This window comes from Mauremys mutica, chromosome 25 (genome assembly GCF_020497125.1).
Source record: "Mauremys mutica isolate MM-2020 ecotype Southern chromosome 25, ASM2049712v1, whole genome shotgun sequence".
Taxonomy (NCBI): domain Eukaryota; kingdom Metazoa; phylum Chordata; order Testudines; family Geoemydidae; genus Mauremys; species Mauremys mutica.
This window is the reverse complement of record NC_059096.1, coordinates 2,093,900-2,117,015: the sequence shown is the minus strand read 5'-3', so window position 1 is coordinate 2,117,015 and position 23,116 is coordinate 2,093,900. Positions and strand designations below refer to the sequence as shown.

The 23,116-nt window shown below is 62.7% G+C and overlaps 1 protein-coding gene across 1 annotated transcript; it reads right to left on the bottom strand.

Moving 5' to 3' along the window:
• Positions 1-6,719: 6,719 nt before the first annotated feature.
• Positions 6,720-21,325, bottom strand: P3H4 (prolyl 3-hydroxylase family member 4 (inactive)). Its single transcript, XM_044999628.1, has 8 exons — positions 20,813-21,325; positions 16,647-16,796; positions 15,149-15,320; positions 11,118-11,246; positions 10,481-10,626; positions 9,991-10,074; positions 9,294-9,435; positions 6,720-7,979 (listed from the first exon to the last, which is right to left on the bottom strand). Exons 1-8 carry the CDS (start codon positions 21,278-21,280, stop codon positions 7,966-7,968), a joined length of 1,305 nt encoding a protein of 434 aa, XP_044855563.1. The 5' UTR covers positions 21,281-21,325; the 3' UTR covers positions 6,720-7,965.
• Positions 21,326-23,116: the final 1,791 nt, after the last annotated feature.

Below are 23,116 nucleotides of genomic sequence, written 5' to 3'. Positions count from 1 at the left end.
GCCAGCCGAGTTCCTCACAATTCCCCCCGCCCACCCCCCGCGAGGCAGCCGGCGCTGCTGGCCCCCCTGGGAGGCTACGTGACATACCCAGGGGCACACGGCGTCTGTACAGAGCAGGGACTGGAGCCAGGTCTCCTGAGTCCCAGCTGTGATCCCAAGCCACTGGGCCACCCACCCACCACCCTCTGCCTGGTGTCACTTCACTTCTCCAGGCCTGTCCTTCCCATGCTCCCTAAAGCACCCGTGCATGGCTGCCCAGTGCCCCGGGACCCTCAGGCACAAGGGGCTGGAGATACACCCAGGGCTACGGTTTCCTCCGTTTAAACTCAGTAGCCCAAAGTTATTTCCTGCCAGGCACCAGGCAGCAGCAGCCCCGCACTCTGCAAGGGTCACGTTAGGGCTAGCGAGGGGCTCGCCTGCCACAGGGCAAATCGGGGTCCCAGCCCCCAGCTCGGCCCACCCGCGGAGTTCGGGTTGGGCATGGTGCTCACGTGCCCTGCACCTGCCTCTGCCCAGGGCTGAGGAAGAGAGAGAGCCACTGGGCACCTCGAAGGACAGCGCAGGAGAATACTCACGAATCCACTGCCTCATCCCAGGGCTTTTGTGCCCTGCAGAAATCCAGGTGACAGGAGGGAAACCAGCCCTCATCTGCCTTCGAAAGCAGCCTGCAATGAAAAGCTTGCAACTTGCCCAGCTGCATGCTCCTACGCCACATCTGCATGCTCTCCCTGTGTGTGCGCCCCCACTGCCTGCACATCTGGATGCTCTCCCTGTGTGTGCGCCCTCACTGCCCGCACATCTGCATGCTCTCCCTGTGCACCCCCACATCTGCATGCTCTCCCTGTGTGTGCGCCCCCACTGCCCACACATCTGGATGCTCTCCCTGTGTGTGTGCCCCCACTGCCCGCACATCTGTGCGCTCTCCCTGGGCGTCTCCACTGCCCGCACAGCTGGATGCTCTCCCTGGGCGTCCCCACTGCCTGCACATCTGCATGCTCTCCCTGTGCGCCCCCACTGCCCACACATCTGCATGTTCTCCCTGTGCGCCCCCACTGCCCACACATCTGGATGTTCTGCCTCTCTCGCCTCTTGTCTGTTTTATTTGCTTTCTCTCCACGTCCCCGGTCCCAGCGCAGGGCCCAGCCTACAGATGGAACAAGGGGCTCACTGGAGTGCCAGGGTCCTTGATGTGTTCATCAGCCTGCGGAATAACCCAGATAAAAGCCCACCGTGCCCCCAAGCCTCCAGACTCGGCTGAGCCGAGCAGCAGGATTCACTGACTCAATTAGAATGCATTTCCCGTCTGGAAGCGAGTGACAGATCTTCAAATGCCCCTGCAAGAACAGGATTTCATGGCCCCGCTGGGAGCCAAGGCCCAGTGTGAATCCTTTCAGTGCGAGGAAGAAAGGAGCCAGAGACGAGCGCTCTCCCCTTTCATCTCCCAGACGCCAGCTCGGCCTTCAGACTCCAAAGCCTGCCTCGTGCCGTAATTAACCAGCACAGAGCTCGGCCCCTGTGTGGCTTCTGACCCCTCTGCCACTGCAGCCCGCACGGGTCCCTGCATGGTGGAGGTGCCGTTAGCGCCGTCCGCACAGAGCAGCAGAAAATGTGCAAACAAGCACCGTCCGGAACGGCCTGCAGCCTGCGGGTGGGTCTCCGGGGCACGGGGCTGTGACAGGACCAGCGCAGAGAACAGGCTACCCACCTAATTCATAGTCCTCGGCTAGTCAAGGTCAGGAGAGACAGCAGCCGAATTAACCCATTAGGTGCCACACAAACCGCAGTGCCCAACAGGTGAACATGAACCATGCTGGGTCTAGGCTAGCTCTGCAGCTGGCACACACCAGGGCGCTGGGCCAGTCACCGCCCTGCTCCAGGCCTCAGGTTCCCTCTCTGGAAAGGGGGTTGATGATCGAAGATGAAGGTGCGAACCCTTTTGGGAGCTTGACTCCCCACCCACACCTGAGTGAGCAGGGCTGCCAGAGACCAGCGGAGGGGGACACGTCCCCCTGGGGACTTTGTGGCTCAGTCCGGTCCTCAGTGGACAATTACGTCCCGGTCAGCAGAGAGGCCAAGCACTGCATGGGCCATGGCGACCGACCTGCCCCTGTGCTCCCAGACACGGTCGCTGCAGCACAGGGCCGAGGCACCCCGGGGAGGGAAGCCTGCCCTGCTGCTGTGCTTGCTCTGGAAGGTAAACTGAGGCCTTGGCATGCCAGGGCCGCTCTGCCAGCAGCCACGCGCTGGCCACACACCATGAACCTCCAGCTTACATTCAGGAAGCCGGCCATTCCCAGGGAACCTGTGGGTTTTCCTAGAGGACATCGCAGCACGGAGCCGAGCGCCCCTCCCTGTGGTTCCAATGAGCCATCGCTGAGGAATGCGGCCGTGGGCTCTTCCCTCCCCGTGGGTCGCCCTCGCTCAGAGCTTGGAAGCTCTTCAGGGCAGGGACCATGTCTCTGTTTGGGTCTGTGCAGCACCTGGCCCAGTGGGACAAGCAGGGAGCTGGGAGAACCTCAGAGGTTTCTCTTCACAGGGGTTTGGGGGAAACCTCTCTCATGGGGGTCACAATGCCTGGGAGCTGCCCCTCCCCCACCAAGTTTTGCATTTGAAGAGCCCCCAGCAAAGGTCAAAACAAAACTTGGCCAAAAATGGTAAAAATACCAAACCCTTAACTCTGACCAATCCCCACCCCCAGCATCACCCCACCCCCAAGGCCTCCCCACAGGCTCTGTCTTATTCAGCCTCAGCTCCCCCGTAACGTGCTGGTTCTCGGCAGCCAGGTGAACGTTTGGGGGCTGTAATAAAAACCCAGGGGAGTTCCAGGCTAGCAGGAACTCTCCCCATTTCATCCTGGTTCAGTCACTTAGAGTCCCCAGCAGAGCGACCTGGGGCAGGTGAGCTCCCACCCCACCCCCACCCCACAGCAGATCCGTTCCTCACCCCCGGTTCTGCTGGGGCTTTGTGCTTTACACCCCTCTGCAGCTCCAGGATTGTCCCGGGGTTGGGCTGAAGAGCTGGGAGAAGCCAAGGGGAATGCGGCGCTCGTCCCAGCAGGGCAGGGCAAGGCAGGGCAGGGTGGGGTGGACCCTGGCACCCCCCCCAGGGGACACGCTATGATTCAGCCTCTCGGTTTCGCTCCTCGGAGCCAGCGTCCAAGGGGAGCGAAAACGCCAGCTCAGCAGGGAGGAGCAAGTGCGTGGCTGGCTCCCGGAGCCAGTGCTGGGGAACGGCGTCCCACTGCCCGCCCTGGGAGCGCAGCACCCGGCACAGGCACCAGCTTGCCTCCATGGGACGGTTACAGCAAAGCAATGTGCACCGCCCTGGCCCCAAGCCGCTGACACCGCGGCAGAGGGAGCTCCCACTCCTGTCCTGCTGCTAGCACTCGCCCCCAACCCCGTATGGGGCACGGACGGTCCCACCATTGCAGCAGCTCCCTGCGCCCTAACGCGGGGTGCTGCGAGTAACGATGAGGGCCAGCCCCTGACCACGTCTCCTGGCCCTGCCTCTGAGCCAGCTCCCCTGGCCAGGCTAGTGATGTGGTGGCCACCCGTATGCTCCCCATGTTCTGGGAATAGGCAGGGCCCTGCCCCCTCCCCTAGCATAGATAGAGCAGCCTCGAGGCTGCTGGGGAGCAGAGAATTGGCAGCCCCTGTCCCCCAGTCTGCCCCATGGGCCCTGGAGAGCAGAAAATACCTTGAGCACAGGGGGTTCCACCTCCCCGATGGGCAGGGGGGCTGGTAACTGCTCCCCGCCCCCTGGACACAGGGCCAGGGGAGGCAGCAGACACTGGGTCTCACGGGGAGTGCGGCCGGCAGAGATCGCATCCAGGAAGGGAAACACGTCCATGCAGGTTTGAGCCCCCAGTATCAGGCTGCAGCAGAGGGACCCGGCTGCTCACTCCTGAGGGGAAGGGGAAGGGTCCCCAGAGCTGCAGCGGGGCAGGGCAGGGCAGGGTGGGGCTCAGCGCTTTCCCAGCGACGGCCAAGTTACCACATCTCCCCTTGGCCCGTTGAAAACCAAGCACCCAAACCGGAGGCCAGCGCTGGCCCTGCTCCCGAGGCGGGGCCCTTGGCTCCCACCACCGACCGACCGACCAGCCCACGTCTCCCAGGCCACTGCAGAGCCCCCGGGGCAGGGGAGGGGCCATGCACAGCGGGTGGGGCAGGGAACAGGCCACACTGGTTATAGCCTCCGCCCAGGCACAGGTGAGTCAGATGTTTGTGAGTCTGGGAGGGGCCACCTCCCCTCCCCCACGCCGTGGCTCATCCCCCAAGAGGGTGGCAAAGGGCCGCTGGGCCTGCCTGTGCCCAGCCTGCACCGGGGGGGGCCCCTGGAGATCAGAGGGGCCAAGCACCCAGAGCTGCCTTGGGACCGGCCTTCAGCTGGCTCTCACGGAGCACCCGGGAACTGCACCCCCTGGCTTGAAGTGGAGCCCATTATATCCAGGGTTTAGTTTGGGTCAGTGGCTCTCAGCACCCCTGCTCTGGACACATCTGACACCCAGCAACGCCACTGCCTGGCACCGGTGCTGGGCCAGGGGCCCAGCAGCCCCCCGGGAGGGTCGCAGCCAGCAGGGCCTGCGGGGGGCAGGGAATGCAGCTCAAAGGGGCTGCCTTCTGCGCCAGCCAGAGAGAGGTGTGAAGGGGGCCACTCCCCTCGGCCCCAAGCCCTGCCCTGCAGGACCCCTCCAGGGCCAGAGCAATTCCTGCCCTGCCCTGAGTGCCTCCCAGTGCTCTGCAGGGAGCAGCCGTACTGCCAGCTCCTCCCGGGCGGGACCCTGGCATCTCTCCAGGCCCGGTTCCCCTGCGTGGGGCGTCCCAGGGCAGCGCTGCCCGGCTGCAAAGCACCAGACCTACCGGCTCTTTGCCCCTCTCCTAATGCATCGGGCCCAGCCCCCCAGGCTGCATCCCACCAGGAGCAGGAGCCCGCCCCACGAGAGCCCCCTAGCTCCCCGCCTCGTTCCCTACAGCAGCTCCTCCCAGGCGTGGGGCTCCCTGTCCCCGCTTCCCCGCGAGCGGTGGGGCGCAGTGGGGCTCAGGGTGATGCACCCCAGCCACAGCAACCTTCCCCACCTGCTCTCAAGGCTCACAGCGCCACCTAGTGGGAGCAGTGGGAACACGGGGCCAGGCCTCAATCTCACACTGTTCTGCGGGGATGGGCCGGGGCAGGGGGCAATGGATAATTGATCTGTGGGGAGCTGAGTCCCCACCGCCCCACCAGGCAGGTGCTGTTCTGCCCCCAGCAGTCCCTGCCCCTGGGTAGCTGCCAGGGCTCTGGCATTCTCCAGTGGGGTGAGGTTCGGCCTCACACCCCTCTGCTCGTGTTCACTCTCCTGCCCCCTCCGGCTCTGCTGTGCCCAGGCTGGGTGATGGGGCAGGACGTAGGGGCACCAGGGGGCCATGCTGCCAGGTGCAGGCGTCTAGCAGCTAGTGGCACCGCGACAGCTCAGGGGTGAGACACTGGGGGGGGGGGCCCTTCACTGTTAAGGCCAAAGGGACCATTACACCCGTAGTAAGAGGAGGCCCTGAAACATAAACCCTTGGGATCGGAGACCTGGTACGAGGCCTGAGGAAAGGAATGGTCAAGACTTTGCTAACATAAAGCAAAGTTCAGCTGTGAGCCAGAGACAGGCCCGGCTCGCAGAAGCTGGCAAGGGAAGGGCTGATGCTGCACAAATACACATACCTGACAAGTGCTGGACATAGAGATATAAACATGCGCCCTGATGGTACCAGAACCCGCCGATACCTGCACATTCCACACAGATAACAAGGACAGGGGCAAAGGGGAATACGATGGATAGTGTTGTTTTGTTCGAACCAACATGAGGCGAGAGGAGGCACCGTACTGCGTAGGGGGGTTGCACCTCAATACATCAGGAGAGACGTATAACTTGTTTGTACCTGTGGATAAGAATGCATCCCTGGGCGGTGTCTTTGTCCAGCCAAGGGGACAGTGGAGTGTCCCGCCACTGACTGAGCTGTGTCCATTGTCAGGGAGCACCTATGTACGAGCAGAATTGTAGACATCTGATCAGGGGAGCTAGAGACTGTTTTGTTTGACAATGAACCCGGCCGGGTGCCTTCGTACCTTATCGGAGTCTGTGGTCATTGCGGGGTCTCTCGGCGTCTGCTGTGCCAGCGATCTGCGCAGGGCCAGGAGAGCACACAGCGGGAACACGCACGCACCCGATTGTTATCAACATTGAACAGAGCAGAGCACCACGCCGGCGGCATATGACAACACTGGTGACCCCATGACAACAGCACCCATCAGGCCTGACCTGCACCACACAGACCGGAGAATCCCACCCAGTGACTCCTGCACCGAGTTCAGGGACTGGTAGGACAAGGGCAGGTCGGTGGCCATGGCCCATGCGGTGCTTGACCTCTCTGCTGAGCGGGGGCGGAGCTGTCGCACTGCCCTTAAAACACCCCTCCCCCCACCCCCAGCATGGATTTAAAGCCTCTGTGTGACGGAGAATCTGCCACATCCCCTGGAGAACCAGCCCCAGCCCCTGTAGGCCCAGTGTCCTTGGTCCGGGGGGAGGTCGTTACAACCCATGATCCATTCGCCTCTCAGCCTGCGAGGGGGTTTCCCAGACCACGGGTCCTTCTCCCAGCTCTTCTCAACTCCCACCTCCAGCCTGGCCCCAGAACCAGAGAGGGAATCACAGCCCAGCAGCCGTGCAGGGAGGCCCAGGCAGCAAGGAAAGGACCCATCCGGATTTTATTAAAGTTTAGCACAAATATAAAAAGGAATCGTCCAAGGCAGGAACCATTAAATTAATGGAGAATAACCTCACCAAGGGCTGGTCTCGCGAGAGACGCCGAAGCACTCGGGGTGGCCGAGTGCCACCAGGCAGCCCCAGCGCCACAGGCTGCCAGCTGCAGCTAATGTGCAGCCCCTGGACCAGGGGGCAGCTGCCTCCCTCGCCATGCAAACAGCCACCGCTCCAATGTAGCTCGGGAACGAGTTTAGTGGGGCTCCTCCATAGGCCCTGAACTGCTGAGAGATTTACACACACCGTAACCACCACTGCACAAGGCACCGTTCGGCAGTGTGCCGGACAAAAACCCAGGGCTGGAACGCCAGGGGGGCTGCAGCTCAGGGTGGAGGGGCACTGGGGGCTGGGGTAGGACTGGGCCAGCAGGGGGCTGGACTAGGATAGATGGGGAGAGAAGGGGATTTGCCCAGCCCCTGCCCACACTGTGTCTGAGCCTCACCGGCCCCCTTCGCCACCAGATACGGATCAAGACAACTGAAACCATGTCCGTCCCCATCTGCCCCTCCCCTGCAAGACTGCCAGCCGTGGGGAGGGTTACAGGCAGATCCCAAATGGCTGCAGCGAAGGTTCCCAACTGCCCCCGAACCACAGGGGGAATTTTCTCCTCCAGGCACAGCAGGGGGACGACACAGCGGGAGCGATAGTTCAGAGAGCCACAAGGTCTTCACCCCGCATGTGTGTTAGTGGCCCAGAGGGGCCATTTCCCATTCACCCCCAACCCGCCCCGCCCCAAGGAGCCTCGTTATCCAGCCAGGGGCCCCAGCTCAGCAGCGGCTGGTCCTGGGGTTCTCACATGTTAGCGGGAGGGGGGGCTCTTATTCAAGTACTGTGAAGTGAGGCCTCATGGGATTGGTTCAGAGGTGCCGGAGCTCAGCCAATGGGATCGAGGGGTCCATGAATTATTTAAGAAAGTTTAGGCACAAAAGGCAAAGGCAGAAAGGTCCCGGCCGGTCGGGATCCCCGGGCGCGCCTGTGTTTATACATGGCAGAGCCGGGGGGAGCCCCACGTCCTGCTCCCAGGGTGGGCCTCGCCCCCCAGCTCCCACAGGGAGAGGTTATTTGGGGCCATCAGCCCCCCGGCCCCTTTGGCCTAGACCCAGGTGAGATGATGGGGCTGAAGGGCTGTCGGGGCAGAGACCCGGCTGCAGATGCCACTCGGCCCCTGTGAATGCTGCTCATCGGATCCTCTCTGCAAACAAAGAAGAGCTACCATTAGGGGTGGGCGCGGCTGCGTCTCGGGGCACCGGGCTAGGAGGGTCTGGTCCCTGTTTCCGGGCCTGCCCCGTCTCAGAAACTGCCCAGGGTGGGCCAGGAGTGCCCAGCACCTCCTCCAAGGGGACTGTCTCGGGCCCCCACGGCCGCTGCCAAGCATGTGCACCGGGCTGCGGCTGGAGAACCTGGGGCACTGGCGGAGAGGAGAGTGGAGACTGAAGTGCTGGGCAATCCCTTCTGGGGGCGCAGAGTGTGAGCAGGGAGGCACGGAGCGCGGGCCATGCAGACGGGGTTTAGGCACAAAAGGCAAAGGCAGAAAGGTCCTGGCCCATTGGGATCCCTGGGTGAGCCTGTGTTTATACATAGCAGAGCCTCCGAGGCAGCTCATGGCTCCCCTGGCCTGGATCCAGCGTCCTGCAGACCAGGCGTACTTCTGCAACCGGCAAACGCCGCCTGCGTGGTCCGGAGCTTAGGGGCAAAGCTGCTGTTTCACCCAGGCTCGTGGAGCTGGGGGAGGGCTGGGGGGTGATAACACCCCACCCCCCTCAGTCGTCATGGGCAACGCCAAGGGAAGAAATTCCCAGCTGTGCAGCATGGCGCCTGCCCCCTGCCCCAGGGTCTTGCAGCTCCAGGCCGGGCAGGGAGGGAGGCCGCAGTGACAGCCGTGGACAGCAGAGGCTGCTCACAAGCGCAGGTCATTGCCAGAGCCATGCAGAGGCAGACCCGGCTGGGAGCTGGGATCACACCCGGGCGGGACAGAGGCAGCAGGACGCAAAGGGGGAGGGAGGAGAGAGCCCAGCCCTGCACAGAGACTGGAGCGAGTGGGGGGGGGAAGCAGGCGCCCTGCAGAGGGGGGTTGGCCAGCCCGCAGACTAGGCGTGGGGGGTGTCGGTCCGAGATGGCGACACCCCACGGGGAGACGGGGGCGCTCAACCCCGCTCAGGATCAGGCCCATAGTGCTGGCGAGAGCCGCTGGGCTCCCCCCATGCCATCCCCCACAGCCTCAGCCCTGCCCTGGAGGGTCCCAGCCCGGGGTGGGAGGAGAAGGGCCTCTCCCGAAGGGGGCAGCCAGCGGGGGGCTCTAGTGAGGAGGCAGCCCTGGGGAGCCAGGGGCCAGGCTGTGCTGTCACCCCAGGAGCCACTTGGGCTGTTGCTCCTCTCAGCTCCCTGGGCCCAGCAAGGGCAGTGGGGCTCCTGCTGCGTCCGTGGGGCAAGGGGAGACTCTGGCTGCCCTCCCCCCGCCCCAAGCCTCGCAGGCCCTGGGAGGTGGCGGGAACCCGCAGTCAGTAACCTTGGTCGGCTTTGTCCCCTTTGGACTTCGGCTCCTGCCACCACTCAGCGAAAAATCCCTCCTCGTAGTCGCCTTGGCCTTCAAACTCGCTGTCCGCGGGCAGGTCCCGCCCGTCCGGCTCCGCGCCCGCAGCCAGCTCCATCTGCAGCACAGGGAGGGAGACGCCGTCACCGCCCAGGGCAGGCCCGTCCCCGGGCCTTTGCTCAGCAGAGCTGGAGAAGGCCCAGCGGGAAGGGGACAGTCTACCCCTCCCTCCATAGGAACCGGTGTGGGATCCCCCCTGGACTGCACTCCCCAGAGCCCCCCCGGCAGGAGCCGGTGCTGAATCACCCCCCACCCTGTTCTCCAGGGCTTCGGCAGCCTCGTTTCAATGGGCACTGCCTGCTTCTCCCCTGGGGACACCTTTCCAATGCCACCTGCTTAGACCTGTTTGTATCAGCGAGGGGCACAGGGCTCATTTCCCCCAGCGCCAAAATGCAGCCAGCTCTGGGGCGGGGCCCAGCGGCGCTGGGAGCTGCTATCAAGCAGCCGTTACTGAATCAGCACGGCCCAGGGCTCCCACCCAAACAGCGACGTGGCCCAGCCCTGCTCAGGTCCCTGCCCAAAGGGTTCCAGCAGCAGAAAGCTGAATGGGGGGGGGCTCCTCTCACCCCAACCCCCACCCCCATCTTCAGCCGCTGCCCCAGCCCCAGCTCACCTCGTCGTCAGCCTGCAGATACTGCTTGGCAAAGTCCAGCAACTTCTTCTGCACGGCCGTCTGGTTGTGATACTGCAGCGCCTCCTTGAGGGGACAGGAGGGGGCACGTCAGCCTCACTGCCGCCCCCGGGGCCAGGAGCGGTTCCCAGGCACAGCCGGCCCCTGGCCAGCGTGGAAAGGGTTAAAGGGTACCCGGACGAGCTGGGCCAGGGCAGCAGGGCACGCTCAGTTCCTGGGCTCAGTTCCTCCGGGGGTCCCTGCGCCAGGGTGGTGGTGGGGGAAACCCCCTGCAGGACCCCCAATCAGCCACAAGAGTAGTTCCAGGCTCCCCATCTCCAGGAGCTGGGCTCACCCCCCCTCCCCGGCTCCCCCAGACCCTGAGATGGGGGTTCAGCCTCCCCTGGAGCCGAGGGCTGAGCCCTGCCTGGTCCCAGGAGCCACTGATGGGCGCCATGAATCAGCCCTTCCCACAGCGCCCCGGACCCCTCACCGGGCGGGGACTGAAGTCGTCGTCCTCCAGGTGCCAGCGCTCGCGGTAGAACCGATAATAAACCAGGTTCTGCTGCATCACCTCGTCCGCCGGGTCAAAGAGCATGTAGCTGGAGACGCTCTGCACCGCGTTCTTCACGTCGTTCACTGCACCAGAGCCAGGCGTGAGTGGGGGGCGTGGGGCACAGAGACCCCCCCACACACTGCACCAGAGCCAGGCGTGAGTGGGGGGCGTGGGGCAGAGACACCCCCCACTGCATGAGAACCAAGTGGAGGGGGCCATGAGTGGGGGGCATGGGGCAGAGAGAGAACCCCCTTTGCATAAGGACAAGGACCCCCCCAACATGAGGCCTCTCTGATCCTAACCCCTCACAGCACAAGGAGCCATGGGGCAAGGCCCCCCACTCCAGACAGACGAGGGGCTCCCCTCCCACAGCACTGAGGGGTTGTGGGGCAGGGCGACCCCCAATAGGAGAGAGGCTCTGAGGTGCTCAGGTGCTGGCTGCAGATGGAGGGGGCGAAAACAGGCAAGGGTGCATGGAGGGGGAATCAAGCCCCTGCCCCCCGACTGCCCACCCAGTCTGCCCCCCGCCCCCCCGTGAGGGCCAGCGAACCAGGACGCGGCCCCGGGGACTCACGCTTGTAATAGGCAAACTGCAGGTAGTGGTACATGGTGGCCACAAACTTCTCCACAAAGTACCCGCCCACGTTGGGCGTCAGGTCGGCCTCGCAGTCCACCTTGCACTGCAGCACGTCCACGAAGTGATCTGGGAGGAAACACCCGTCACGCCGGCCCGGCATCCCCAGGCCCCGGCCGCCCTCCGCTGCTGCCCAGGGAGACGAGCCCCCGCCAGCGGCTGATGGTGGGATAACCTGCTGCACAGGGAAGTTTCTCCCTGACCCATCACTTATGGGGCAGCTTGTGCCACAGTGCAAGAGGCTCATCTCTCTGCCGCGCCTCTGGGGTTTCTAGGACCAGCTGGGTTGAACCACCCCTACCCCCACAGTGCTGCTCTCGCTGTTCCCTCCAGCCAGGCAACGGCCCGTGCATAGGCGGCAGGTTTGTATAATTTTTGGTGGGGCCCAAAATGGTGGTGCCCCCCCGCTCCCGCCCTGTAAGCCGATATAAAATGAAGCTACAACGCGTCAGCGCCACAAGATTACAAGGGTCAATTAAAAGTGGAAAGTCAGAAGCAGCACTTGCCTACTTCAATATACGGTATTATATTTTGTTGCATCTGTTGTGATGAAGTGGGAATGTTCTTAATATTTTCTCTGAATACTGTGTGGGTGCCTCAGTTTCCCCTGCAAGATGCCAACTGAAGGTGTTGGGGACAAAGAGATCAGGTGGCCTCCTTGTCCAGAAGAGACACAGAGGCCAGAGGAGGGAGTGTCAGTTTGGAGCTGGCTGGGGAAATTGGGAGAGACCCAGAACTTGGTTCTGGGCTCCCCACCCCCCAAGATGGACCTGACAGAGGGGTTCTGTTTTCTGTACCAACAAGCTCTGTTTAAACTGTGTTCCCGTCATCTAATAAACCTTCTGTTTTACTGTCTGGCTGAGAGTCACATCTGACTGCAGAGTTGGGGTGCAGCGACCTCTGGTTGCCCCAGGACCAGCCTGGGCAGACTCACTTTGGAAAGTGCATGACGTGGAAGGGCATGCTGAATGCTCCGAGGTCAGACCCAGGAAGGTGTAAGCTTCTTGCCCTGGAGACAGTATGCTCCGAGAGAGGAGGCTCCCCCAGAGTCCTGACTGGCTTTGTATGGAGATGTTCCAAAGCATCACAGCATCCCCTTCCACACCGTGCACTTCCCAGAAGTCCGCACAGGCACTGACACTCACTCCTCCGGCCTTTGTCTCTTTTCCAGGCATTAGGAGGCCACCTGATCTCTCTGTTCTCCAACACCTTCAGTTGGCACCTTGCAGGGGAAACTGATTTGGGAGAAATGAAGTAAAAGCTGCCCAAACCGAGCTTGAGCACTCCTGAATTTTGAGGTGTTCAAATCTGGAAGGCAGGTGCTGGGGGTGGGAGAGGGCTGTGGGCTCCATGGGGGAGCATGGCAGCAACTGTCTGGAGCTGCATGGAGCCAGACACGCTGGTCTGAGTGGCACAGTAAGCAGTTTGGGGGTTGGAGAAGAGGTAGGGAGTTCCGGGGGGCAGTCAAGGGACAAGGAGCAGGGGGAGTTGGATGGGGCAGAGGTTCGAAGGGGCAGTCAGGGGACAGGCAGCAATTGGATAGGCATGGGAGTCTAAGAGGTTTATCAGGGGACAGGTAGGGGGTGCGGTCCTGCGGGGGGGAAGTTGGGTGGGGTCTCAGGAGGGGGCAGTTGGGGACAAGGAGAAGGGAGGCTTAGATAGGGGCTGAGGTCCCAAGGGGCAGTTAGGGGCAGGGGTCTCGGGAGGGGGTAATTGGGGAACAAGGACCAGTGGGGCTTAGATAGGGGGTGGAGGTTCTGGGGGGCAGTTGGGGCAGGGGTCTGGGGAGGGGGCAATCAGCGGACAGAGGCTGGGAGTCAGAGGACTCTGGGCTGCCTGCAACCGCAGGGAGCCCAGAGCCTTTTAAATCCCAGCGGCGGGAATCAGAGGGCTCTGGGCTGCCCGCTGCGGCGGGGAGCCCAGAACCCTTTAAATCTCAGCCGCTGCTGGGATTTAAAGGGCTCTGGGCTGCCTGCAACCGCGGGGAGCCCGCAGCCCTTAAAAACTCAGCCGCGGCAGGGATTTAAAGGGCTCTGGGCTGCCTGCAACCGGGGGGAGCTGAGACCCTTTTAAATCCCAGCCGCAGCCGGGAATCAGAGGGCTCTGCGCTGCCCGCTGCGGCGGGGAGCCCAGAGCCCTTTAAATCTCAGCCGCGGCTGGGATTTAAAGGGCTCTGGGCTGCCTGCACCCGCGGGGAGCACAGAGCTTTTAAAATCCCAGCCGCGGCCGGGAATCAGAGGGCTCTGGGCTCCCCGCCGCAGCAGGCAGCCCAGAGCCCTCTGATTCCCGGCCGCGGCTGGGATTTAAAAGGCTCTGGGCTGCCCGCAGCGGCGGGGAGCCCAGAGCCCTCTGATTCCCGGCCGCGGCTCGGATTTAAAAGGCTCTGGGCTCCCCGCGTTTGCAGGCAGCCCAGAGCCCTTTAAATCCCAGCCGCGGCGGGGCATGAGAGGGCTCTGGGCTGCCTGCTGCAGCGGGAAGCCCAGAGCCCTCTGATTCCCGGCCGTGGCTGGGATTTAAAAGGCTCTGGGCTGCCCGCCGCAGCAGACAGCCCAGAGCCCTCTGATTCCCGGCCGCGGCTGGGATTTAATAGGCTCTGCGCTCCCCGCGGTTGCAGGCAGCCCCGAGCCCTTTAAATCCCCGCCGCGGCCGGGAATCAGAGGGCTCTGGGCTGTCTGCTGCGGCGGGCAGCCCAGAGCCTTTTAAATCCCAGCCGCCGCCGGGAATCAGAGGGCTCTGGGCTGTCTGCTGTGGCGGGCAGCCCAGAGCCCTTTAAATCCCAGCCGCCGCCGGGAATCAGAGGGCTCTGGGCTGCCTGCAACCGCGGGGAGCGCAGAGCCTTTTAAATCCCAGCCGCGGCTGGGATTTAAAGGGCTCTGGGCTGCCTGCAACCGCGGGGAGCGCAGAGCCCTTTAAATCCCAGCCGCGGCCGGGAATCAGAGGGCTCTGGGCTGTCTGCTGCGGCGGGCAGCCCAGAGCCCATTAACTCCCAGCCGCCGCCGGGAATCAGAGGGCTCTGGGCTGCCTGCAACCGCGGGGAGCCCAGAGCCTTTTAAATCTCAGCCGCTGCTGGGATTTAAAGGGCTCTGGGCTGCCTGCAACCGCGGGGAGCCCAGAGCCTTTTAAATCCCAGCCGCAGCCGGGAATCAGAGGGCTCTGGGCTTCCCGCTGCAGCAGGCAGCCCAGAGCCCTCTGATTCCCAGCCGCGGCTGGGATTTAAAGGGCTCTGGGCAGCCCTGGCGGCGGCGGCGGCGGCGGCAGCGGCGGGGGGGGCGCTCCAAGCAGGGGAGAAAAAACATTGGTGGGGCAGAGCCCCTGCTTGGGATTTATTCATGGGGCTAAAGCCCCAGAGCCCCATATAAGTCGGCGCCTATGGGCCCGTGTCCCTGCCCTTTACATCAGAGCGGCCAGGCGGGGTCAGACCCAGGGTCCATCCAGCCCAGTGTCCTGTCTGCCGACAGTGGCCAGTGCCAGGTGCCCCAGAGGGAATGAACAGAACAGGGAATCGTCAGTGATCCCTCCCCTGCCGCCCATTCCCAGCCTCTGGCAAACGGAGGCTAAGGACAATCCCTGCCTGTCCTGGCTAATACCCATTGTATGGACTGATCCTTTGAGGGTGGGGGGATGGGAACTCCCCCCTCCCTGAACCCAGCCCCGGAGACAGACTCCTCTGCGCATCCCGGGAGCACATGTAACCTAGGCTGAGCTCCCTGGGCTCCCCACGAGGGCCCCATCCTCAGCCCCACCCTAGGGGGCATCCGGCTACAAACAGACGGAGCCCTACCCCCACCTCACATCACGCCACCTGCCCCCGGGGACCCACACGCGTGTGTGAATGGGAAACAGGCGGCTCGGGGGACACAGAGGTTTCCATCACCTCTTGGCCACTTCTCCCCAGCACCCAGCAGCAGAGCCTGCCCCGTGGCTCCGTGAGGTGCCCCCACCCGCCGCAGGCCCAGGGATGGGCCCCCCACCTGCAATAGCCGGGTAGAAGTCCTTGAACTCCCGCAGCTCGTAGGCGCCCTCGCAGCCGGCCAGGCAGTTCTCGTAGGCTTTGTAATACTCCGCCAGCGCATGCTCCATGTCTGCGATGCTGCTCCGGAAATCCCCACTGTTATACAGCTTCACGGAGCGCACGAACGCCGTCTGCAGAGATCGGAACAGCCCCGCGTCACGGGTGGGCCCCCGCCAGGCCCTCACCGCAGCGGGAAAGGGGGCAGATCCAGCCCCTCGGCCTTCTCCTCCTGCTCAGCACGAGGGCCGGGGCTTTGACTGGGGCTGCCTGGAATTCAGCCCTGGGCAGAAGGCCTTGCCCCAGGCCCAGGTAGCACAGAATCAGGGACTCTCAGGGTTGGAAGGGACCTCAGGAGGTAACTAGTCCAACCCCCTGCTACACTGACGAGTCCCTCTTGATTTCTGTATCACTCGAGTTCCTCTTGATGACTCAGTGGTTCGAAGCCTGGTGAGTAAAGTCATCACCGGCGCCTTGCGTTCTGCATGGGCTGAATTCCCAGCAGGGCCCAGCTTGAGCACAAACCCCCCCAGCTGTCTGCATGACAGCAGCCCCCGGGGACGCTCTGGATGACAGCAGCGGGGACGGGACAGACATGAGCACAGCAGCCTCCTAGGTAACCCAGATCCTGCCCCCAGCGCAGGCTGGAGAGCACCCAGAAGTGTCGCGGTCTGAGCAGACAGCGGGTCCGAAGCTCGACGCCAGCACAGCTGGGGCTGCACGAAGTTCTCCTGGTGTCCTGGGCCAGCAGGTCCCAGTGTGAACGCCCTCTGCTGGGAGCTGCGCACACCTGCACAAGGGCTGCATCTGGCTCCCGGCATCAGCCAGGGACCAGGCCGCCTCCACCTGTTTCCAGGGGGTGTTCCAGCCTAGCTCCCCACCCCGCGCCGGAGACGTGGATTTCTGCGACGCTGATCGAGGAGCAGACAGGGCCTCTGAGCAGAGCCCGGGAAATACGGGTGTAACCTCGGGCAGCGAACGCCTCCCTCCCCGTGGTCCTGCCACAGATGGGGGCTCACGGCACGATCTGGAGCAGAATGAGCTGCAACCTAGGGCCCAGCCTGCCTCTGACTGCCCCAGGAGCAGCCAGCGACGGGACAGGGCCCAGCACGGCCCCTCCTGCTGCTCTGAAAGCAACAGCTTCACAGTTAGCGCTGACCCCCGGGGGGCCGAGGGGAGGGAGCGAGGCTCAGACAGACCAGAGCCCACTCGTTAAACAGCTCCTGCTGGCGACAGGGTGGCCAGGACCGGGCACGATACAGCGATAATCCGTCTAAGCTTCCTCCCCAGATCATCCTTGAGGCACCCCAGACCTGAGCTGCAGCCCCCCATTCCAGGCATGGTCACCCCCTCACCCAGCTCCGTCAGTGTCCTCGCTCCTGGCCCACAGCTCTGCTGATGCCTCTCAGTCCCGACCCGCATCCCCCTTACCCCAGCCTGCCCCCCGGGGACGCACTCACTTCGTAGGGCTGGGCCTCCAAGTCCACGAGGTACTCGTCCACGTCCAACATGGTTCTGTAATAGTTCAGGTACTTCAGCGTCATCTCGTGCTTGGGATTCTTCTGCAGGAAGGTGTGAGCGGCAGACACGGCTTTCTCCACCTTATTGGCCTGAGAGAGGGGAGAGTCGCACGACGCTGCAGGCCAGGGTCTCGCCCGGCCATCCCAGTGAGCTCAGTCCCGGGTTCACGGCAGCTCCACGTGGGGCTCAGCGTCTCCACGCTGGCCAGCCACTGGCCCAGAAAATCCACACGGCTCCTACTGCCTACACCAAAGCTGGGATTGAGTCATCCCGGCCTAGCTAGCACAGCACAGACACAGGGCTTTATACGCACATGGCTTCTTCCCCTTCCCACGGGGGGCTAAGCTATCCCAGGATAACACCATTATACCAGTCCAACAGCGTCCACCCCACGGGCCTGTCTGCTTCACCTGCACCAGTGCAGCGACCGAGATACAATCTGGGAGGGCGGACACGGCCCCAGAGGCACTCAGCCAAGGGGCGAGCGGCCAGGGGACGAGTGGAATTGCCGTGGCTGGAGAGATTTCCTACCGATGTTCTGAAAACATATCCCCTTGTGACACAGGCAAAGAGCCATGATCTCAACCCACCTCTCCTCAATCCCGGCCACTGTATTAGCCCCTAAACCATCCCTCCCCTCCTGGGCTATCCCTCCCCTCCTGGTGTTTCTTTCACATCCCAAGATCATACCAGACTGAATGCGGGAAAGCAGCTCTCCGGCACTCTGGTCTGGAATACACTGGCTCCTTTATTCGCCCCCGAGTGGCTGGGACACGCTCGACCCTCTTGTGCAGAAGGCAGCGCAGCATGCTGCTAATTCTCTGGCTGCTAACCCAGCCGAGCTGCAAGTGATCTCACGGGATCGCCAGGCCAAGGCGGCTGGCATAGCTAGCGATGCAAAAGGAGCCCAGCGTGGGTCCAGGGACCTTTCCTGGTAGGAATCAGCCAATGCGGAGCTGGTGCTCGGCGGCGGCTAGGATCAGCAGCAGCAGCCCTGGGGCCAATCTGCCCCCCCCCACACACCCCTCTGCAGCTCAATAGGAGCTGGAGCTGCTCAGCCCCTTGGCCAATCAGGCCACGTCTGGTTGGGTCCCTAAATATGGAGTTTGGAGTCTAACTTTACCCTCTGGGGTCTGTAATTTTCAGCCAGGTTCCCAAGTGATTCCCAGGTTCCCAGGTGGCCACAGGTTAGGGGTGTTTCTCAGGTCAGTCACGTCTGATTGCACCTCGGATTGTTCCCGCTCATCGGCCTACAGGCCCCCTGGCTGAGATCTTAAATGGCATTTCTCCACCGTCTCCTACCAGCCGTACTGACTGCCCCAGCGTTACCAAGCCTCGGATTCTGCGGTTCCAGGCTGAGAGTCCCTCAGCCGGAGGTGTGGCTGCTGAGGGGAAAACCTTACGACTGTCCCGCTGAGCAGGAGCCTCGCGTCTATGGCCTGGAGGAAATTAGCCAGTAACTCCAAGTGTGCACAAGCGTCCGAGCAAACTGCTGCCTGCCGTCCGTCTGCAAAAGACAGACTCCTCCCAGCACGGCACATGGAAAGGGCAGCTTGGATTCAAACTGGGGCACTTTAACTAGCCTCTCAAAGGAGCCATTTGCACTCCAGGAGCAGTGAAAACGTGTCACTCTGGCAATGGAAAAGCCACCCACAGCATGGCTCACGCGATAGTATTCAATGGGTAAGAACTGCAGGATCAGACCTAATTAATCCTCCCAAACCCCCCCTGCTATCCCCCTTATTATCCCTGCTTTACAGATGGGGAAACTGAGGCACAGAGCGAGGCAACATGACTTGCCCAAGCTTGCACAAGAAGTAGGTGCCAAAGCCAGGAGTAGAACCGAGAGATGCTGACTCCCAAGGTCTTTGCTCAGGCCACTGGACTCACAGCCTGCCCCGGCTTTGCTGGCAAATCCAACAGAAAGAGAAGCTGGAATTGCAGGGCAGAGAAAGGTGGTTGAGTGACTGATGGATCAGTGCGCACAGAGGTCTCCTCCGGCAAACTCCAAAGAAAGAAACTAAGTTTCCTGGTGTCTCCTCCCGTTTGCCCCCACCCCCGGGAAAACCCTTTCATCAGCCCGTTCAAATAACTCTTCCTGAGCATGTACAAAACTGGGAGTCCCGGGCGAAACCCTTTGATTCTCCCTTTGCCCTTGTGCTCTTCAAAAGGCTTTAACATTTCTGCCATGTGGACACTACGGCACACTGGGCCTGGGTATGCCCCAGCACTGGGGCTTCTGGGGAGTTACCCAAAGACCCCCCCAAGGTAAGCAGACTCCCCATTCCAGCCATGCCGTCGGACAGCAGCACTGGCTACATCTGACCACGCGAAGTGAACACGACCCTTCCCTTGGGCTAGAGGGGAAAACAGACTCTGCCCCAGAAAACACACGTTTTGGAACTTTTCCCTTCTCGGAATGGCAGGGCTGGAGCGGAGGGGGCAGGGCTGGAGCGGAGGGGGCAGGGCCGAGCTAACAGGGCCAATGGGCCAGTGAAACTGCAAGGAGCAGCAGCCAGCGATGGGTCCAAAACACTGATCTATCCCCCCGCCAAGGATCCCTGCAGGGTCTATTGCCCAGGTCTGTGCTCAGCAGTCACCCAGCCTTCTGCTGCTCCTGATACAGGGGACGTGGCATTTGCATTCCTCCCGCAAATCCAAGTCAGAGGGCTTCCTGGCTCCAGCTGTGGGGAGGGCTGGCCAAGGGGGTGGGGAGAAAGGGCGGGGGAGAGGAGAAAAGGAAAGGCCAGAAGCAACTGGCAAAGGTTTTAACACTCCATCCTGGCGCGCGCGAGCGACACGCTGGTCCCAGCTGCTGACACGGAGCCTGCAGCTCCCGCTCGATGTGATGGGGTTGAAAAGCAGCACAGATTGTGAAAAGGAAACAATGACACATCACATGACGCACACGGCTGCCGGCCAGTCCCCTTGCAGCAGTGGGATGGGTGCCCCTTAAACCCACTGGGCAAAGCACTCGGAAACCCCCCGAATGCCACATTGCTGCTCCGGCTGGGAAGGGAACACACTGCGCCAGAACTCCAGCCTGGGGTCCGGCTCACATTCACACAAGCCCAGAGACACTAAGGGGGGAGGGCACCCAGGCACAGCCCAGAGCTTGGTCTCTGCCCGGCACCTGGCTCCTGTGGAACCCACAGATGCCAAGGGCAGAAGGGGCCGTCGCGATCGTCCGCTGACCCGAGCGCCCTGCAAGGATTTATTATCTGATAAATGCCCACGACGTGCTCTGGGTGGACGAGATGCAGGGTGCAGATGTTGCACCCTGCCTGGAGAAGCCAAAGGCCCCAGTCCTGCAAACCCTCAGACGAGCAGGGCCCGAGACTCCAGGAGGCCAGGGCCGGCTCTAGGAACTGCCGGGCCCGATTCGAATACCCGGCGGCGGTCCGGGTCTTCGGCTGCACTTCGGCGGCAAGGGGTCCTTCACTTGCTCCGGGTCTTCCGTGGCACTGAAGGATCCCCCGCCGCCGAAGACCCGGACTGCCGCTGGGTATGTAAAAAATAATTTAAAATTTAAAAAGGTGCCTAAGGCGCAGGGCCCGGTTCCGGGGAATTGGGGGAATCGGCCTAAAGCCCCCCCTGCAGGAGGCCACGTGTGTAGGCCAATGTGAGGGACTGGGCCTGAGTCGGGGAGACACTGAGCAGGCAGGAGGCCCCAGGAAGGGGTGACAAACCAGCGAAACAACTTGGTGAGAGAGGGGCCGCGAGGCAGAGCAGGAGCCCTGGGGCGGGCTGGCTCCCAGGCACCTGGCCACATACAGGGTGACCAGACATCCCGTCCCGATTTTATAGGGACAGTCCCGATATTTGGGGCTTTGTCTTATATAGGTGCCTATCCCCCCCACCACCCTGTCCCGCTTTTTCACCCTTGCTGGCTGGTCACATCCCTCGCAGCCTGGTTTGAAAATGGATCCCAGTCCCCACCCCCACCCCCAAAACACTAACCGCTGTGGCACCAGCCCCGCTGAGGTGCAGGGCCTGGCGGGGAAGGTTCAAACCCGCACCCACGCGAGTCAGTGGCGCCCACGGGGCTGGACAGTGCGCGGAGCTGGCGCCACCCCCGCTGCGCGCAGCCTGCGCCCCGGCTCACCTTGAAGAGCGCGTAGTGCAGGTACTGGTAGGGTGCGCGGCGCTGGAAGTCGCGCAGAGTCTCGGCCGGGGGGTAGCGGAGCTGGAAGACGGGCAGGCCGCGCTTGCAGCTCCGCAGGCAGGCGGCGCGCTGCAGGACGTGCCCGAAGAGCTCCAGCTCCCGGCCCCACTCCTCCTCCTCCTCCTCCTCCTGCGCGGCCGCGGGCTGCGCGCCGCCCCCCGCGCACTCCCGGTGGCAGTGCGCCTCGCTGTCCCGCAGCAGGCGGTGCAGGCGCAGGCTGGCCTCCAGCCCGCGGGCGCTCTCCTTCCAGCGCTCCCCCTCGTACTGCTCCAGCGCCGCGGCGTAGGCGCTGTGCAGCGGCACCAGCTCCGAGCGCGGGAACCCGCGGAAGCTGTACTCCTCGTACTGCGCGGCCGCGGCCGCCGCCAGAAGCAGCAGCAGCAGCAGCCGCCGGCCGCCCCGCTCCATGCCCGCCCGGCTCCTCGGCGCAGCGCCGCACGCAGTGGAAGGAGCTGCCTCGCCTGGGGAAAGGCGGGGAGTGCAGGAGGCCGGGCCAGGCGGATCCGCGGGGTCTTAGTGCTGCCTCGCCAGCAGCTGGCGGCTGCGCCTTGCACCAATGTGTGCCTTGCACGAGTTTGCTCCTTGCACCAGTGTGTGCCTTGCACGAGTTTGCTCCTTGCACCAGTGGGCGGCTTTGCACGGGTTTTTTCCTTGCACCAGTGTGTGCCTTGCACGAGTTTGCTCCTTGCACCAGTGGGCGGCCTTGCACGGGTTTGTTCCTTGCACCAGTGTGTGCCTTGCACGAGTTTGCTCCTTGCACCAATGGGCGGCTTTGCACGGGTTTGTTCCTTGCACCAGTGTGTGCCTTGCACGAGTTTGCTCTTTGCACCAGTGGGTGGCCTTGCACGGGTTTGTTCCTTGCACCAGTGTGTGCCTTGCACGAGTTTGCTCCTTGAACACTTTGTGCTTCTGCCCCGACTGGGTGAAACCCTGGCCCCACTGTAGGCAATGGGATTGTGGCCACTGAATGTCTGTGGCACCAGGATCTCGCCCGCACCCGTTTCTCCCTGGCGCTGTGCCCTGGACGTTGAGTGCAGGACTGGTGCTAGCCCACTGGGGTCATAAGCAGAAATATCTGCCCCCAACACACACAAATAATTCATAGGGGGCCCCCTTGAGCCACCAGGGCCCTAAGGAATTGCTCAGTCTGCTTATGGCCAGCGCCGGCTCTGATTGAGCATGTGTTGCCTTCAGAGGGAACGTTTGCATGGCCGAGCCGCCGCTGCCCAAATCCAGTGCGTCCCTCCCAGCCAGTCATGCCCAAGGAACAGGTGAGTGGCACCGGGAAGGACCCCACTGACTGGTGGGGCCAGACAGCATCTGGGAGCCTGTTCTGTTACTCCCCTTATTACGCTGCCGTGTGAGAGACGACGCTGTGCTCGCCCAGGGACCCGGCCACGCACAGGGACGTGCAGCACGTAAAGGATTATCGGCTCCATCCTCCACCCCCCCCGTGCAGCCCACAGTCACAGGCAGGCAGGGGCAGAGCTTTCTGGGCGGGTGCGCGTTAGCTTGAAAAGTGCTGCGCTGGGCTTACGAAGCTTTCGTGTCAGGGGATCATGGGACTGGCCACAACTGCCCAGCCCAGGCGTGACTGCGTAAAGAGCCCAGGGCCGGGCTCCCGGCCCGTCTCGCTAGGGCGGGAATGTTTGTGTCGCTCTGGACAGGGCTGCAGCTGGGACAAAGGGGGTGGAAGCAGCATCTTCAGCTGGGGATAAATCTGAAGGGTGACAGTCACGCAGAGCCAGCCCAGGAGCTGGGCCCCACTCCGCTCCTGTCTGGAGGCCAGGCCCTGTGCCGTCTCATGTCTCTGCCCAGGGGGTGCGCGTCACCAGAAGCAGAGACCTGCAGGGCTGTCAGATGGGTGCAGGTGCAAACATTATTTATACAATGCCAGCAGCGTGCCATGGGCCTTGCAGACGGGTCTGAAGGCCAGGTCTCTGCCCCAAAGACCTTCCAGTCTGTATGCTGGGCAGTGCCACGGACTGAACACAGAGAGGTGGAGTGATGGCCCAATTAACGCCTGATCAGCTGCAGTAGGAGACATGCTACTGGGGAAAAAAACAGTGCTTATCTCTCCACACCGCCGCAGAGAGAGGAAGTTCCCCACAACCTCTCTCTTCCCTAGGCCTAAACTTGTAAAGCCAAGAATCCATCAGCCTTGCAGACAACTAAGGGACTTGCTAACTCCAGCAGTGAACAACAAGCTTCTGTCTGGATCCTTGTTCCCATCTGTTGAGGACC

Bases quoted from the DNA above. Each gene is read 5' to 3' on its own strand.
- P3H4 (XM_044999628.1), bottom strand. From the start codon at position 21,280: ATGGAGCGGGGCGGCCGGCGGCTGCTGCTGCTGCTGCTTCTGGCGGCG. The intron at 15,321-16,646 runs GTGAGTGCGTCC...CGATCTCTGCAG, and splicing joins TGGAGGCCCAGCCCTACGAA to ACGGCGTTCGTGCGCTCCGT. The intron at 9,436-9,990 runs GTGAGCTGGGGC...CCTGTGCTGCAG, and splicing joins ATCTGCAGGCTGACGACGAG to ATGGAGCTGGCTGCGGGCGC.